This window comes from Panthera leo, chromosome E1, assembly GCF_018350215.1.
Source record: "Panthera leo isolate Ple1 chromosome E1, P.leo_Ple1_pat1.1, whole genome shotgun sequence".
In the NCBI taxonomy this organism is placed as follows: domain Eukaryota; kingdom Metazoa; phylum Chordata; class Mammalia; order Carnivora; family Felidae; genus Panthera; species Panthera leo.
In genome coordinates this window covers 36,582,638-36,597,877 of record NC_056692.1, presented here as the reverse complement: position 1 = coordinate 36,597,877, position 15,240 = coordinate 36,582,638, and the positions used below count along the sequence as shown (strand labels likewise).

General features: G+C 44.2%; 1 protein-coding gene across 1 annotated transcript in view; it reads right to left on the bottom strand.

Moving 5' to 3' along the window:
- SKAP1 (src kinase associated phosphoprotein 1) overlaps positions 1-9,350 on the bottom strand; it is a 278,148-nt gene extending 268,798 nt beyond the window's left edge. Inside the window, exon 1 of the mRNA XM_042914773.1 lies at positions 9,171-9,350. Coding sequence (XP_042770707.1) covers positions 9,171-9,216 — 46 coding nt within the window. The 5' untranslated portion in view covers positions 9,217-9,350. The remainder of the gene's footprint in view (positions 1-9,170) is intronic.
- Positions 9,351-15,240: the final 5,890 nt, after the last annotated feature.

Here is a 15,240-nt window from a genome sequence, read left to right as displayed (position 1 = left end):
GTAAAATTAAGCAGTGGAACTCAAAGACTCCAAACCTGAAAAGCCATCTGTTAGAATCATCTAACCTATAATGCAGCACTGACAAACCGGAAAAGCAAGCAATGAACTTGGAAACACAGGGGAAATAAATATGAATAAATGTAGCAGAAATTATAGGATTTCTGTAGGGTGTAATGGCTTATGACGTGAAAAAATGAGATCTATGATAGTTATGTCAATATGTTAAGATTCTCAGATGATGGTAAAACTTGAAACTTATCTTATTTTTCCAATATTTAAAGTGACTGAAAATTGTTTAAGTATTACAAGTATATAATGAGAAAAAATGTTATTATCTTAATTGGTGGCACCAAAATTCCTCTTAGAGAGACAACTGTCACCGTTTGGAAAAGTAACTTGTTTCTCTGTGTGGGTGTTTGGGGGGAGCCTAAAAAATTCAACAGACAGCTAAACTATCTTTTCAGTTGGCCAGGGAAATAGAGTTGTTGTTGTTGTCTTTTTCTTTTTTCTTTTTGGTTTTGTTCCAGATAGGATAAAGGGAGAAAGTGCCTATGAGAAAGCATAGGCTGAGAACTACATCAGGTGAAGGGTCAGAGGGCACTCTCTGATGACTGGGGTGGCAAAGATTTAGGAATAGGGATGCTTAATATTCAAATTGAAATAATTTGCATTACTGCTATGTAAACCCCTCATCCCTCTTCTTGTTCCCCCTAAAATTCCAGTGATGTCTTCTACAATTGCAGGGGCTTCACATGAGTAGGCTTTTGTGGAAACTGAGGAAAAGGGTCTATCTAGGCCAGGGTTTCTCAATCTTGCACTACTGACATTTGGGGTTGTATGATTCTTTGCTTGTGGGGGCTGTCCTATGCATTGTAGGAAGTTTAGCATCAGGCCTGGCCTCTACCCACTAGATTCCATAGCACCTCCCCAGTTGCAACAACAAAAAACGTGTCCACGTGTTGCCAAAAGTCCCCTGAGAAACAAAATCATCCGATTTGGAAACCAAAAGTTTACGCCTACATGACTCAGGGCAGCTAAGAGCCTGGAAGGAAAAGTACCCTGAGAATGCATGCTCCTTGAGAATTATTAGGATTTTGAGGAGACGTCTGGGCTTCCACAGGGAATAGATCATGCCTAGAGTTCAAAAGGTCGGGGCAGCCTACCCAACACCTAGGGTATACCCACAATGAAGCTCAAATATTTCTACCTATTAAAAAAATGTTTTTTTAAAAAACAAAAAGGAAGAAGAGGAAGAGTAAACTTTCTTTTTTTTCTACTGAGAAGTAATGCAAAAGTACTATTTTACAAACACAAACACACACACACACAGCATTCTACAACAAGGTAAGGAGCCCATATTTTTCCTAAGTTAACAATGAAGCTAATATCTCTCCTTCTTCCATAAATTTTCTCATAGAATGATCACTGGACTCTAATCTAAGGAAGGATAGAAATGGAGGAGACTCGGAAAGAACCCCTACAAACTTCCCCTAATTTAGAGAGGCAAGGGTGAATCACCGACATAGGTAAAAGGCCACACCTCAGAGCTTTCCTATAAAGAGGCAAAAGCAAACAAAACAAAACAAATTAAACCAAAAAAATCAACAAGACTTTCTCTAAGAAAATAATTTTTTAAAAATTTACCAAATATTAAGTTCTTTTCAAATATTCATTCCTTTGTTCCCCATGTAAATTCTATGAGATAGGTACTATTATGATTCCCATTTTACAGATGAGCAAACTGAGACCCAAAGTCAACCAGGTAGTAAGAAAGTGGCAGAGTCAGGATTTGAATTTAGGCAAACTAAACACACACACACACACACACACAAAACCATACAGGACCTGTGAGAAAACACTCAAATTCAAAGAGAAAAGATCATCTTGAAAAACTAGAAAAAAATGCCTTCCTCTGAAGTAGATTTATTATTTAAAAAAAAATTTTAATGTGTCTTTATTTTTGAGAGATATAGAGAGACAGAGCATGATCAGAGAAGGGGCAGAGAGAGAGGGAGACACAGAATCAGAAGCAGGCTCCAGGCTCTGAGCTGTCAGCACAGAGCCTGACATGGTGTTCAAACTCACAGACTGTGAGATCATGACTGGAGCCAAAGTTGGATGCTTAACTGACTGAGTCACCCAGGGGCCCCAAGTAGATTTATTATTAAAGAACAGATGTATAGAAAATTTCTAATTTGTATTCTCAAAAACATACAAAAACTCAGATCTATAAGCCAGAGCTTTGCAGATGTAATGACAAGGAAACAATGAATGATAAGGAAAAAATACATGGAAATTTTTTTTTTAATTGAATGCTGAATTTAAAATCATGATGAAGTCAGTGACAGATAGAACAATAAAAAAGGTGAATTGGAGACAGTAGTTTAAGGTTTAATATATATCTTAACGTATACTCCAATGTGACAAAATAAAGCAAATGGAGCAGAAGTAGTGATAATAGAAAACTTCCCCAAGTTAAAGACCTGAGTCTACAGGTCAAAATGGTTCATTACAAACTGAGAAAAATTATTTTAAAAATCTAAAACTTTGACACTATCTAGTGACATTTCTGAGAGCAAAGAAAAACATCCTATAAACATCTAGGCAGAGGGTGGGAGAAATGGGCTACAAAAGAAATACATCAGGCTGGCATCTCCTCCACAAAACTGAAGGCCAGAAGATAATGGGATACTTCTAGAGAGTGAATTAGTAGGAAGGGGAAGAAATGGGCAGAGTGCAAGTCTAGAACTTTCTGTACACACGTAAGTTTAAAATTTTTTAATGTTTTTTTTTTAATGTTTATTTATTTTTGAAGAAGAGAGACAGAACACGAGGGAGGGGCAGAGAGAGAGGGAGACACAGAATTCAAGGCAGGCTCCAGGCTCTGAGCTGTCAGCACAAAGCCTGACGCGGGGCGCGAACTCGCGGACCACGAGATCGTGACCTGAGCCGAAGTCGGATGCTTAACCGACTGAGCCACCCAGGCGCCCCTACACACCTAAGTTTATATGAAACTAGATAGACACATTCTTGGACATGCAGGGGATAAGGAAGTGTAGTATCAAAGAACCCTTCTTGAGGGGTGCCTGGGTGGCTCAGTCGGCTCAGTCTTACCTCGGCTCAGATTGTGATCTCACTGCTCACGGGTCCAAGCCCCACATCGGGCTCTGTGCTGACAGCTCAGAGCCTGGAGCCTACCTCAAATTCTGTGTCTCCCTCTTTCTCTGCCCCTCCCTCGCTTGCATTCTGTCTCTCTTCTTCAAAAAAAAATAAACATTAAAAAAAGATTTTTTTTAAAGGAACCCTTCTTGAGAAATTCACCCAGTATTATATTCTAGATCATCATCTACTAGGGCCTTATGCACTGTCCAATCCAGTAGCCAGCATGGCTACTGAGCAGCTGAAATGTAGCTAGCGCAATTGAGGAACCGAAATTTTTAATTTAATTTAAACGTAAATAGCCACCTATGGCTAGTGGCCACCATATTAGCCCAGTCTAAATATCTAAGAGAGATAAAATTAAAAGTTCAAGAATGAAAAAGCCATGGTACAAAAAGTAAGCAATGAGCAAATCAAAGGGAAAAAACAGTATTATATCTATGGCTTAAAAATATTATGCAAATGTCAGAAAATAATTATTGTAATATACATAATAAAATATTAACAATTCTGAGTCTAAAATCTCAGATTATATCAGGAATTTCACATTTCACCTGAGAGGAAAGAGCCAAAACATACTGTTTCATTCTTAGTGTTGCTAAATCAAAGGGACATGGTGCTTTTTTTTAAGCCATAAGAGAAAAAATATCAGTGGAATAACACCTGAATATATAACTTCTAGATCACTGGCAAGAAAAAAATAATTTTAATGATCTGAGAAAATTCTCAAGAGACCTTAGGAATTGAAAGACTGTAAGTGGGGGGGCGCCTGGGTGGCTCAGTCGGTTAAGCGGCCGACTTCAGCTCGGGTCATGATCTCGCGGTCCGTGAGTCCAAGCCCCGCGTCGGGCTCTGTGCTGACAGCTCAGAGCCTGGAGCCGGTTCCGATTCTGTGTGGCCCTCTCTCTGACCCTCCCCCGTTCATGCTCTGTCTCTCTCTGTCTCAAAAATAAATAAACGTTAAAAAAAAAAAGAAAAAGAAAAACTGTAAGTGGAAAGATCACTATATAAAACTATCCACACACTACGTCCCAACTTTTAAAGTATGTACATACAATAAAAGCTGACAGAAATACATGGAACTTTAACAATTGTTGACCATGGGCATGGGTGACTGTGTATCATTGTGCGTGTTCTAAATTTTCTACAATGAGCATTATTACCTTTATAATCAGAGAAAATTTTAACATGGAAAAAGAAGAATGGTTAGATCTCACCTGCCGGTAGTCTCTCCTATCTAGAAGACAACCCGGTATCACAAATTAAGCAAAAAAGACTCTTGAGCAGCCAAATGCATGTCACAAAGTCTACACCTAAAGATTTGGGTACTGTGTTCATCTAAAGAGCCCTTCATACCTTCTTTTACACATCTCAATCCCAACAAGCTTGATTCCCTCATATTCCAGTAGCAGTATGGCTCCAGACACACTGAGAGCAATGTAAAGTGATAGACCCGACCTTGCAGTAGGAAAAAAGTGACAAAAATAAAAATAGAAAACAGATGTTGACCTTCACAAGGCAGTCCGGGGGCAACTGGGACAGAAACAGCCCTAAACAACTCAATATGTTTCCACAAAGTTTGATAACCTATATTCACTGTAACAACTCTTGAGTTACAGATTGGCTAGTTGAGGAAGTGAGAAAGTGAGGAAGTGAGAAAAATTCCAAATACGTTTTAGAAAAAGATGAATCACAAATTTTATGATAAAAAGTTAGAGTGCTTCATTAAAGAGAATCAAACTATCAAGAGTAACTCACTCTTACCAGTTCCACAGAGTTGGAATTTTACTGTACTGAAAAGAATTTTAGGGTTGGTTGCATTGACCAAAACAAATCTGGAGAACAATTTAGAAGGAAATGATTAATTACTATTTCTTTCCAAGGAAGTTTAAAAATTAGTAACCATAGGCATATCAGAATTAGTGTTCACACAGCAGTTGCTACTAAATGCAGCTGGGATGTGGATGTTGTTTTGGCTTTACTCCACACTCCCAGCAGGATCTAGGTACCTTGTAGGTGGTTGGCACCTATTAGCTCTTAGGGTAAAATCAGTAGGTCCTATTCCATCACACACGGCACATTTTGAACTGAAGAAATAAATATATATTCAACCTCCTTCATACTTGCCTCTCGTGCTTCTTACTTCAAAAGCAGGGATAGAAAGACAAGGAAGAAACTGATTATGTTTATATCTATGGAGCAAAGATTATGCAAACTGCCAGCACACCATTGTTTTTGTTTTCAGTATGGTTATCACAAAACAAAAACAAAAAGATAGCTTCTACATCTCAAGCCTGATTATTTGAAAACAGACCTGAATATTTCCTCCTCTTTCAATAAGGCAGTAAACAAACACTTTTCATTTTACTTATCTGTAAGGTACTTATTTGCTGATATGGACTAGTTACAATTTCTATAAGAGAGCTTGACAGAGTCTGAGGAGGCTATTTCCTGAGTTACTCTAAAAGTACTCTCGCTGCTTTAACATTTGCCAAAACTCCAAGAAAGCATTAAAAAAAAAAAATCCCCACCCTCCACACACCCCCAGAGCTAACAAGAGAAAAACATAATCATAACCTCAGTTAATGGTCCTTTAGCACTCTGACCACTCTGACATCTGCAAGCTTCTTTTTGTCTTTTGTTTGTCCCTTTTTCTTTTAAAGAACACTACTGGGGCGCCTGGGTGGCTCAGTCGGTTGAGCTTCCACCTTTGGCTCAGGTCATGTCACGGTTCATGAGTTTGAGCCCCGTGTCGGGCTCTGTGCTGATAGCTCGGAGCCTGGAGCCTGCTTCGGATTCTGTGTCTCCCTCTCTCTCTGACCCTCCCCCGTTCATGCTCTGTCTGTCTCTGTCTCAAAAATAAATAAATGTTAAAAAAAAATGAAAGAACGCTACTGATTGTTTATCTGATTAACAAAAGTTAATACATGGTCATTGTCACAATTCCAACAACATGAAGGTGTATGAAATAAAAGTAATGATCTCTGTCTCCCCCACCTTCTTATTCCCCTCCCAAAGAAACCAATGCTAACAGCTAGGTGTATATTCTTACTTCTTCCTAGGCTTACAAAATAATACATAATATATGGGAGGGAGGGCATGGTTCACCTTTTTGTTCTCAAACAAAAACAGATCATATATGTTATTGTGCACCTTGCTTTTAGTCTTAAACCTATGGACATTTTCCAAGCCAATATATACAGATACAGTACATTCTTTTTAATGGCTGCAAAATATTCCATAAGATGGATAATTCATTCATACCATCGCCCCACCTTTCCCAACTCATGGACATTCGAGATGGATCTTTGTACACATACCTCCTGTCCTTTAATTTCAGTAATACAGATTCCCAGAAGTTGAGTTTTTGGGTCAAATGAAACATTTCCAAATGTTTAAAATTTTATCCTTAAACAAAATTAATTGTAGACCTTCAACATTTCTGTTCCCTTCTTCCTTATGCAAAATTTTGGCATAAACCTTTCATAATGCTTTGCATATTTTATTTTTAAAAGCACACACATTATGTCAAAAAATGCCCCTGTCATTTATGCTCGTGTAGTTATAAATAAATAAATGCTTAAGTTATGGCTGTGATGGCCAGCATTAAATCACCGTGCAAATGCTTATGCCTTGGTTTATGAAAGTAGTAATTCATTGTGGAAACCCCCCCACCACAGCCATGTGGCAGCACTAAAGTGGCAGCTCTCTCACCCTGTGACTCTCTCCACTGAGTGACAATATAGAGATCAGGACCTACATATTTTCTAATTGTCAACAGTTAACCTTAAAAAGTGTGTGTGGGAGGGGCCAGAGAAGGGGAGAGACAAGTACACAGTAACAGACGATAAATTGATAGCCATTATGGGTTTCTAATATCCACAAATTATTTGTAGTACAATGAATAATTCTACTGGCCTACACCAGAGACTGTATTCCATAAAAAACAAAATCGAAAAAATAAAATAAAATAAAATAAAAAATTAAAAGAAAATCTATAACCAATATGTTGCTAGGATTACATGAACCTTTCAAAAACATAGTCTTCAAACATTTTTCAATAGAATTATTGGTTGGTTGGAATCCCACTTTTATCTTTTTTCCCCTCTAGTTCAGATTCAGATTCCAATTGCAAACTTAAAAAAAAAGGCCTTCAAGAAATACATTAACCAACGAAGCTCCTTAAAATTTAATCTCAGACTCCTCTGTATATTCTAAAGACGCAAGCACCAACAGACATTGTTAAGACACAGCAAGTTTGATACAGAAGTATGTGACATGCAATTAATCTCCATTCATACCCTGCTCTACTTGTCAGCAAACAAAGGTTCTGCTTTAGAAGGAGATCTGAAGACTTCAATTAAAAACAGTCAGCTAACAAGAAAATAATCTAAGCTAAAGGAAGGTGGCAGGTGCAGAAATGAGTTGTTTACCAAAGTGTCAGTTTTGAACAATAAAGAACTGCACATCAAAAATGTTGAAGGAGTGGATTTCACTGCAAGCCTCTGAAAATAAAAAGGAATTTTCTACTAAGGCTGCACACAGAACGGAAGTATAGTTTAATGAGCTCGTAAAATAGGTTTTCTCTCATCAAATGACAGATACCAATAAAAAGAATCACTTTATATTTTTTAATGCAAGGGCAGAATTAAACTTTTCGCCACAGTTCCTTGTCTCCCAGGAACCACACTCACAGCCTCTCTTTATACTTAACATCGAATATTCAACCAACAACAGAGGGAAAGGCTGGATTGTTTCTTCTCAGACACCCAGATGATGCTATTTTAGCCTATAAATACTTTTTTACTCTGAAAGTTTAGATTTACTCAGGTCATAAGTAAAGTGGATTTTGGAAGCTTCACCTTAAAAGAAATACCTAGTTGACAGCTTTTACATAGAAGCAATCCAGAATGGAAACAGTGCTACAAACAGAGACCAAAAGGACTGCCAAATATTTGATTAGGAGGCATTTATACCAAGATAACAAGGTAATGGAGATATAAAACCAATTAAATTGAGAGAAACTGGAAAAAAAAAAAAAATACTCCTTGCCAAAAGTCTGACCTGCCCAAAGCAGGCCATCTGTTAAATATGTGTCAAAAATGTCACTCGGATGCCAAAAGGCTTAATTCCGAGTAGTTTCCTCCTGGGGCCCTTATGCAAGCACAGATTCCAGGCCTCTGTCCTTCCAGGAAGGTCAGTTACAGGGAAGCAAGTTTCTTGCACGAGAAAAAGTGTGAATGGAGCAGGTGATATTTCGAGTGTTAAGAAGGATGTGTCGAGTGTTGCTGAGTATGACCTTAACTCTTAAAAGGACTGCTTAGGAACGATAGTTTGAAGGTACACACCCTAGGATGGGGCATTTCTAGAAAAGTTAGAAATGTAATACTGCGTGTCAGCCTGCCCTGGGTGGGCAGCAAGACCTCCCCCCCCCGCCCCAACCCCGCCCCAGAAGTCTGCAGGCTGAAAGAGGGAGGCACGGGCTTTGGGCGCCAGCAAAACTCCCATTAACCCCCAGGCCTTGGCCGACAGCATCCCACGAGCCCCTCGCACCCCCCTGAGAGCCTCGGGGAGCTCTGAGCAGGAGGGTGAGGGACTTCGGGGCTGGGGAGGGAGGAAGAAGGCAAAGCCCCACAGGCGCGGTGGTGGGGGGCTGTCCCCAGGAGACCGGGAACGTGAGGAGCGCCCCTGAGGACCTGGCTGGAAGGTGGTTCGGAAGCCTGGGAGGTTACGTGGAGGAGTGGAGACGCCTCGAAGAAAAAGAAAATGTGGAACTGAGCGGGGCGAATGGGACCCTGAGCGGGCAGAATGAAAATGTGGCTCTGCAGAGTTGAGGGTTCTAGAAGCCTTGAGGCTCTAGAAGGTGGAGGGTGATGGTGCTGCAAAAAGAGGCCGGCCTTGGAAGCCTCTGGCGTCCCGGGTGGGGGCCTCCAGCTCCGCACCAGAGGGACTCCCCGGGGGAGGGGTGGGGGAACGGCGGGAGGGGGCCTGGGGCTGGGCCAGGGCGTTACCTTCCATGAGCCAACGGATCTCCTCGGGGAGGGCGACGGCCTGCATTTGGCCGGGCGGTGAGGAGGCCGGAGTGTGAGGCGGGAGAGGGGCCGTGAAGGCCTGGTGCCAAGGCGGACGGGCTGGCGGGCGGCGGTCGCCGGGCGGAGGCACCTGTACCTCTGTCTCCGCCGCCGCCTCCCGGCCTGGCCGCAGGGCGGGGCCGCGGGCCCGGGGCGCGCTCAGGAAGTGGCGCGCGCGGCGGGCGGGGGGCGCGCCCCGGGCGGTGGGGGCGGGGGGGGGGGGGCGGACACCTGTGCGTGGGTGCACGCGCCACTCCCCGGGGCGCCCTCAGGTGGAAGACCCGGGGGCCGGGGGGCCGCCGCACAGGCAAAGCCCCACCAGCCCAAAAGATTCAACCCAAAGGAACCTGGTCTCCTGGGAGACTTTCTATCCTCAGCCCTGGACAGTTGACCTCAAGGGACAGGCTTAAAAGCCACGGTGGTGCCCGAAACGGGGCGCGGAGAGGCAGAATCCCAGGAGAGCCGTCCCCTCCCAGCCCAGCAGCAGCAAGCAATTCCCCATCCAGCTCGCACTTCCACGCCCAGGAAACCAGGGCAGAACGTTCACTATCTCAGGCAAACCGGATGTCTAAAGGGAATGGCCGTAGGTCCCAATAAATAATGCAAAGCCACCAACATTTAGGAGAAGCAGAGGCAGGGCTGCAGCGGATACAGGGAGCCCGTGTCCCTTCTTCCCTGAGGCTAAAAGGATGCGAGGAAGGGGAGGGGTAATCTGGAGAGAAGGGTGAAGGAGAGGGGAACCAAGCCTTTTCCCTCTAAGGGAGGGGGGGGGGGAGTGAAAGACCACAGAAAACGTGTTCTCCTCCCCTCAACCGAAGTACAGTGGGGGTCAGTGTCCTGGTTGTGACACGGTTCTGTAATATTGCAAGATGTTACCATTGAGGGAAACAGGGTAAGGGGTAGACAGGATCACTCTATCATCTCTTTGAACTTTTGTGAGTCTCAGCGATCGCAGAATAGTTTTGTGGGGGTTTTAAAGCACAATACCCCCCAAACCAAGAGCACACTGTATACACTGTATGTTAGCTAACTTGACGATAAATTATATATTAAAAAAATAAAGTACGATAAACCCAGTGCCATGAAGGTAGAAAGTGCCATGAGCGGTAAAAGGAGGAAGACTAATATAAAAAAAAAAAAAAAAAAAAAAAAAAGAGGGAAGTGTGGGTGCATGTGTGTTTAATGGTGCATGTGGCATTGGAGATGGGGTCTGAACATACCTGACTTTGAAGGGGCAGAAGGGCTTTCCAGGTGGAAAGACCAGAGTAAACAAAGACGGAAAAACCTTTTGTTTGAGGAACAGCTAATACCCCTTTTACCAGACAGTGTAGGGAAATTGTGGTTGTCGAGAAAACTTGAAGTTTTATTGTGAAGGGACTTGAAAGTCAGAATGAGGATTTTGAACTCAGCTGAGTGTGCACTTGGGAGACATTGACAAATTCTGAGCTGGTGAGCAACCTACCTGTGTAGTGTATGATCTTACACATCTCACTTTACCTCTACCGTTTTCCTTCTTTCTAAAACATGAAGTCTCTAGTCTCAAGACTCTACCTACAGAACGTGTGGGGAGGATTGGGAGCAGTAAGGGAGAGGACACGGGGAAGATGGGTGAAGTGGTTTTGACAGCCTCAGTGGACATAATGACAGAATTGTGAATAGGGGGACGGGAGCCACAAGGAGAAACTGTCCAGAAGGATGTGGGGTAGCACTGCCTGGCATAGTTTCCCAAGGTTGGGGGCTAGATCCTTTAAGGAGTGCAGTGGCTTCCAGCCATCTTTACGCGTCCACATCCGGCAATCTGAAGAGGAATGGTTTGGGGATCACATGACCCACCCACAAGTTGCAGCAAACTGGACTGGGGTTGGGGGGACATGGGCTGGCAAGTCTCTGGGGACTCTAGCTCCCGCTGCTCTTCCTTCTCGCTCTGGAAAAGTTAACCACAAGCAGGCCGCCTCCTCCAGGCTCTGGAGCAAATACCAGGTCCCTGTTCAGACATTTTTATGATACTGCTCCTTCTATAAAATTGTAGCTGCTCTGGAATCATTTTTGAGTACTTATGACGTGTTAAAAGGCAAGGGAGGATATATGGGAACTCTCAGTAGTATCACCATAATTTTTCTCTAAATCTGAAACCGTTCTAAAAAAAAAAAAAGGCAAGGGAAAACAAAGTCCCTCCTGTATGTAACCCCAGCACTTTGCCTTGCTTTCCCTCTCGGCAGTGGGAGGAAATCTGACAACCTTTCCCACTTCTTCAAGGATATTTGTAAATGCTAATATAGGCTACAAGCTAATGAGTCATTTGGGGAAGAGCAATGAACCCAGGTAATCTTACGACCTCCCAGGCCTTCACTGCCTGGCTTACTTCTACCAAAGGAAGCAGCAGAAACTCGAGGCATAGGTATTCTACATCCATTCTGGGTCTTAGAGAGACAGGGGGAGAGGGAGGTGCAGAGTTGAGTAGGGTGCGGTGGGTGACTGGCAGATTGCAATACGGCATTGTCATGTTGCATCAAGGTTCCTCATTGCAGACAGAAACCTGCCTCCACACATGAGCGCGGCCCCTCCTTAATCATCTGAGGACCCTGGTTCAGCAGTCAGCCTCACTCCTAATGACATTCTGTTAAATGGACAAATTCCTTTGAAGCCTTGTCCTTCTTTGAAATCCAATTTCGCAAGAAGCCAGATCTGATTGGGGGTAGCCATGGAAACCACACCGAGGAGTCTTTGAGAAGGTGGAGAGAGGCAAGGCAAAACGTGATAGTCAAGAGTCCTTTACTGCTCTGTCGGAAATATCAAAGGGATCTGGAGAGGTTGGCAGCCGGCGAGTCCCTGCCCGGGGCCTGTTCTGTGTGGCTGGGTACCATGTGGCTGTCCTGGAAGTAAGCAGCCAGCTGTCTCCTCACACAGGCAGGGGGATGGAGCAGAATACACAAACCCCAGATCTGTCGGCCTCCCTCTTCTTCCCCTCCCCCAGCCCCAATTCCAGCAAGATCTTAGCATCCCCTTCGAAGCTGCCTGCCCCTTAAAGGCAAACAACAAAAGAATGACAAGGTCAAAATACAAGGCCCCAACAGATAAGAGGTCCTTTGGAGCAGAGGCCACGAAATTAATCTGAAATTCCTTGTAATTAGATAAGATAAGGCTATCTAAAGAGATGCATAGCAGCCAGGAATGGAGTCCAGCCGCACAACATGCAGAGAATATACCTCCTGGTCCACTGGGGCCCCTCACACACTGTCAGCAGACAGAAGACACACAAAACAGGGCCCATGCCAGCCTCTGGGCTGCTCGGAGATGCCGTCTACATGTTCTCATGCCAGGTGGGCACTCACTAAATATGCATCCATGGGGTGTCCAGGGGACTCAATCGGGAAGAAACAAAAGCATCTGGCACCCAGAATGGCATGGGGTGGGAACAATGACAAGCAAAGCAGGAGCCGGCTGGCATCGCGCCACCCTGGCTGAAATGGGTCTGGAGAGGAGGCTGGGGAGGGCAGGCTTTTGGACTTTATTCTGAGCTGGTTATTGATCCCTGGATGCTGGGTCACGACACACGGCCGAGCTGACGTCTGCCCTGTGGATGCACGGCTGCCGCATCTCAGCCCCTCGGTCCCAACCCCATCAACCGGGTTTATTGACTCTTTTATTGACGATGCTGGGGCCTAATGAGGACAAGAGCTGCACACTTCATTAAGGGCTGTGGAAGGAGAGATGATGCATCCTGCCCAGTGCCAAGAAGCAGTCTCACCACGTGCTTTGCAAGGCCCCGGACACCCAGCCTCCTGCCACCCCTAAGGTAGAGGAGCCGGACACGAGGTGTTCACTTGGGCTCATCACTTCAGCGGCCTTAAAATGCAAGGTGTCTACCACTTGCCAGAAGCCATGCTCTTAGTAATTAGCTAACCTCGCGACTTAGGAAGGACCTACGCCCACACTCACCCAAAAGCACTTTGATGGTCTCCCTTGCCAGTTCACACTCCTAGATTCTCTGCACCCACACATACGATAAAATAAGCAGATTCTCATGTCATATCAGGGAACATTCTCAAAGCAGGTTCTCAATGATGTGCAGGCTCAGAACAGAATACGGGACTATTAAAACTCAAAAGGATCTTCAAGTGATCAAATTCAAGATGAGGAACAGACCCAGCGCTCTGCCCATGGCCACTCAGCTCACTAGGGGCTGCGCTGGCATTAGAATCCTGGTTCTTTAGCACTGACCCAAAGCTCTTGTAGACTGAACTCCTGAGATGAATAATTACAGCCAGGGATCACAGACACACTTGTCTGGGAAGCCATGGTTGTTGGGCTCCCTCCATCTAAATAGTAACAGTTCTTTCTTTGTTCTTTATCTTATCTTTCTATCACTACCCCCTCTTATTATTTTTTTGCCCTATTCCCCAGTCCCCCCCCCTTTTTTTTTGGTGTCTTCTTGGCCTATCCCTTAGACCATATTAGACATCCCCCGTGGGCACTGCTGAGCCCAGCAGAAACCCTAAAGACCAAAGAGGTTGCTGACTCTGACATTCTCTGTCTTTGATTGGCTCTCTTGGGAATCCGAAGTGGAGGGGGGCACAGAGAATGTGTCAGCTGTAGCCAGATGAGGCTGTGTACTCTCTGAGTGAGATGTGCAGGCAATCTACGGGGTTAGTCTGCATGGGAGGCAGGTGGGGTTCGCAGACATGATAACTTTGGGAAATTATACAGAAGGAGTAACCATTTCTTTGGGGGTGATTAAGGAGATTGAAGGTAAACAGCAGAGGGATAGCAATTTTTTTGAATTTTTTTAATGTTTATTTATTTTTGAGACAGAGACAGAGCATGAACAGGGGAGGGGCAGAGAGAGAGAGGGAGACACAGAATCTGAAACAGGCTCCAGGCTCCGAGCTGTCAGCACAGAGCCTGGCATGGGGCTCGAACCCACGAACCATGAGATCATGACCTGAGCCGAAGTCAGATGCCCACCTGACTGAGCCACCCGGCGCCCCGCAGAGGGATAGCAATTTTTTAAGGTTGAACAGGCTTTCTTTGGTTTCCTTTCATCTGTTATTTCAAAGGGTGAAAGTTTAAGCCCTCTAAGCCCCTTCCTTTATTTCTGCTCTTTCTTCTCCCTCACTTTATTACCGATCTTAGAATTCAAGATAGAGGTAGGGAGAAACAAGGTGAGAGAAGAGGCGGTTGTTTAGAATCTGATAGAAAGCTCTGGCCTGTGTGGCACATGTGCACACATGCTTTGGAAGAATAACTCACACGAAGAGGAGCTGATGTAATCTGACCAGAATCGCCTGTATTCACAATTACCAACAGAAGCACTACCTGGAGTCAGAGATAATGCCAGCAAGGGCTGATTATTTCAGTGTAAAAAAGTGGGTAAAAACACCTTTCCCTAATGGACATCCTATATGTAATGACCTTTGGATCCCCAAAATATGTTTTTTCCTTGCTCTCAGAATTGCATCACTGACTATTTTAGTTTTTTTCCTTTCTAAATGTCTGTTCCCAAACATCCTTGGGCTTCCCTCCTGGCAGCATTTTCTGATCACGTAAACCACACTCTCCTTCATACACAAGACCACACTCCTAGTTTTACTGCAAAACAAAACAAAACAAAACAAAATGAACAAAATCTTTCCTTCAACCCTGCTCCTTTCTCTAAATCTCATCTTTTCTTTTCCTTTCTTTCCCCTGTCGGAGCTCACGTCCTGTCTCCTCACCTGCCCATCTTTCCGCCATTGAATCCATGCTGAGCTTGGAGCCCGATGCAGGGCTTGATTCCATGACCCTGGGATCTGCCCTGAGTCAGATGCTCAACTCACTGAACCACCCCGGCTTCCCTCTTCCTGTTCTCCTTAACTAATGTTATTCTGCCTCCTTTCCTGCCAACTCTCTTCATTTCACCTCTGGTCACAGGTATGCACCAGAGGTTTGCATCTGCCTTTCTCCTCTCCTCCTTCCCCTTGGATTTCTCCTTGCTCTCCGAGTCCCCCTTGGTTTCATTGTCCCACTGCTT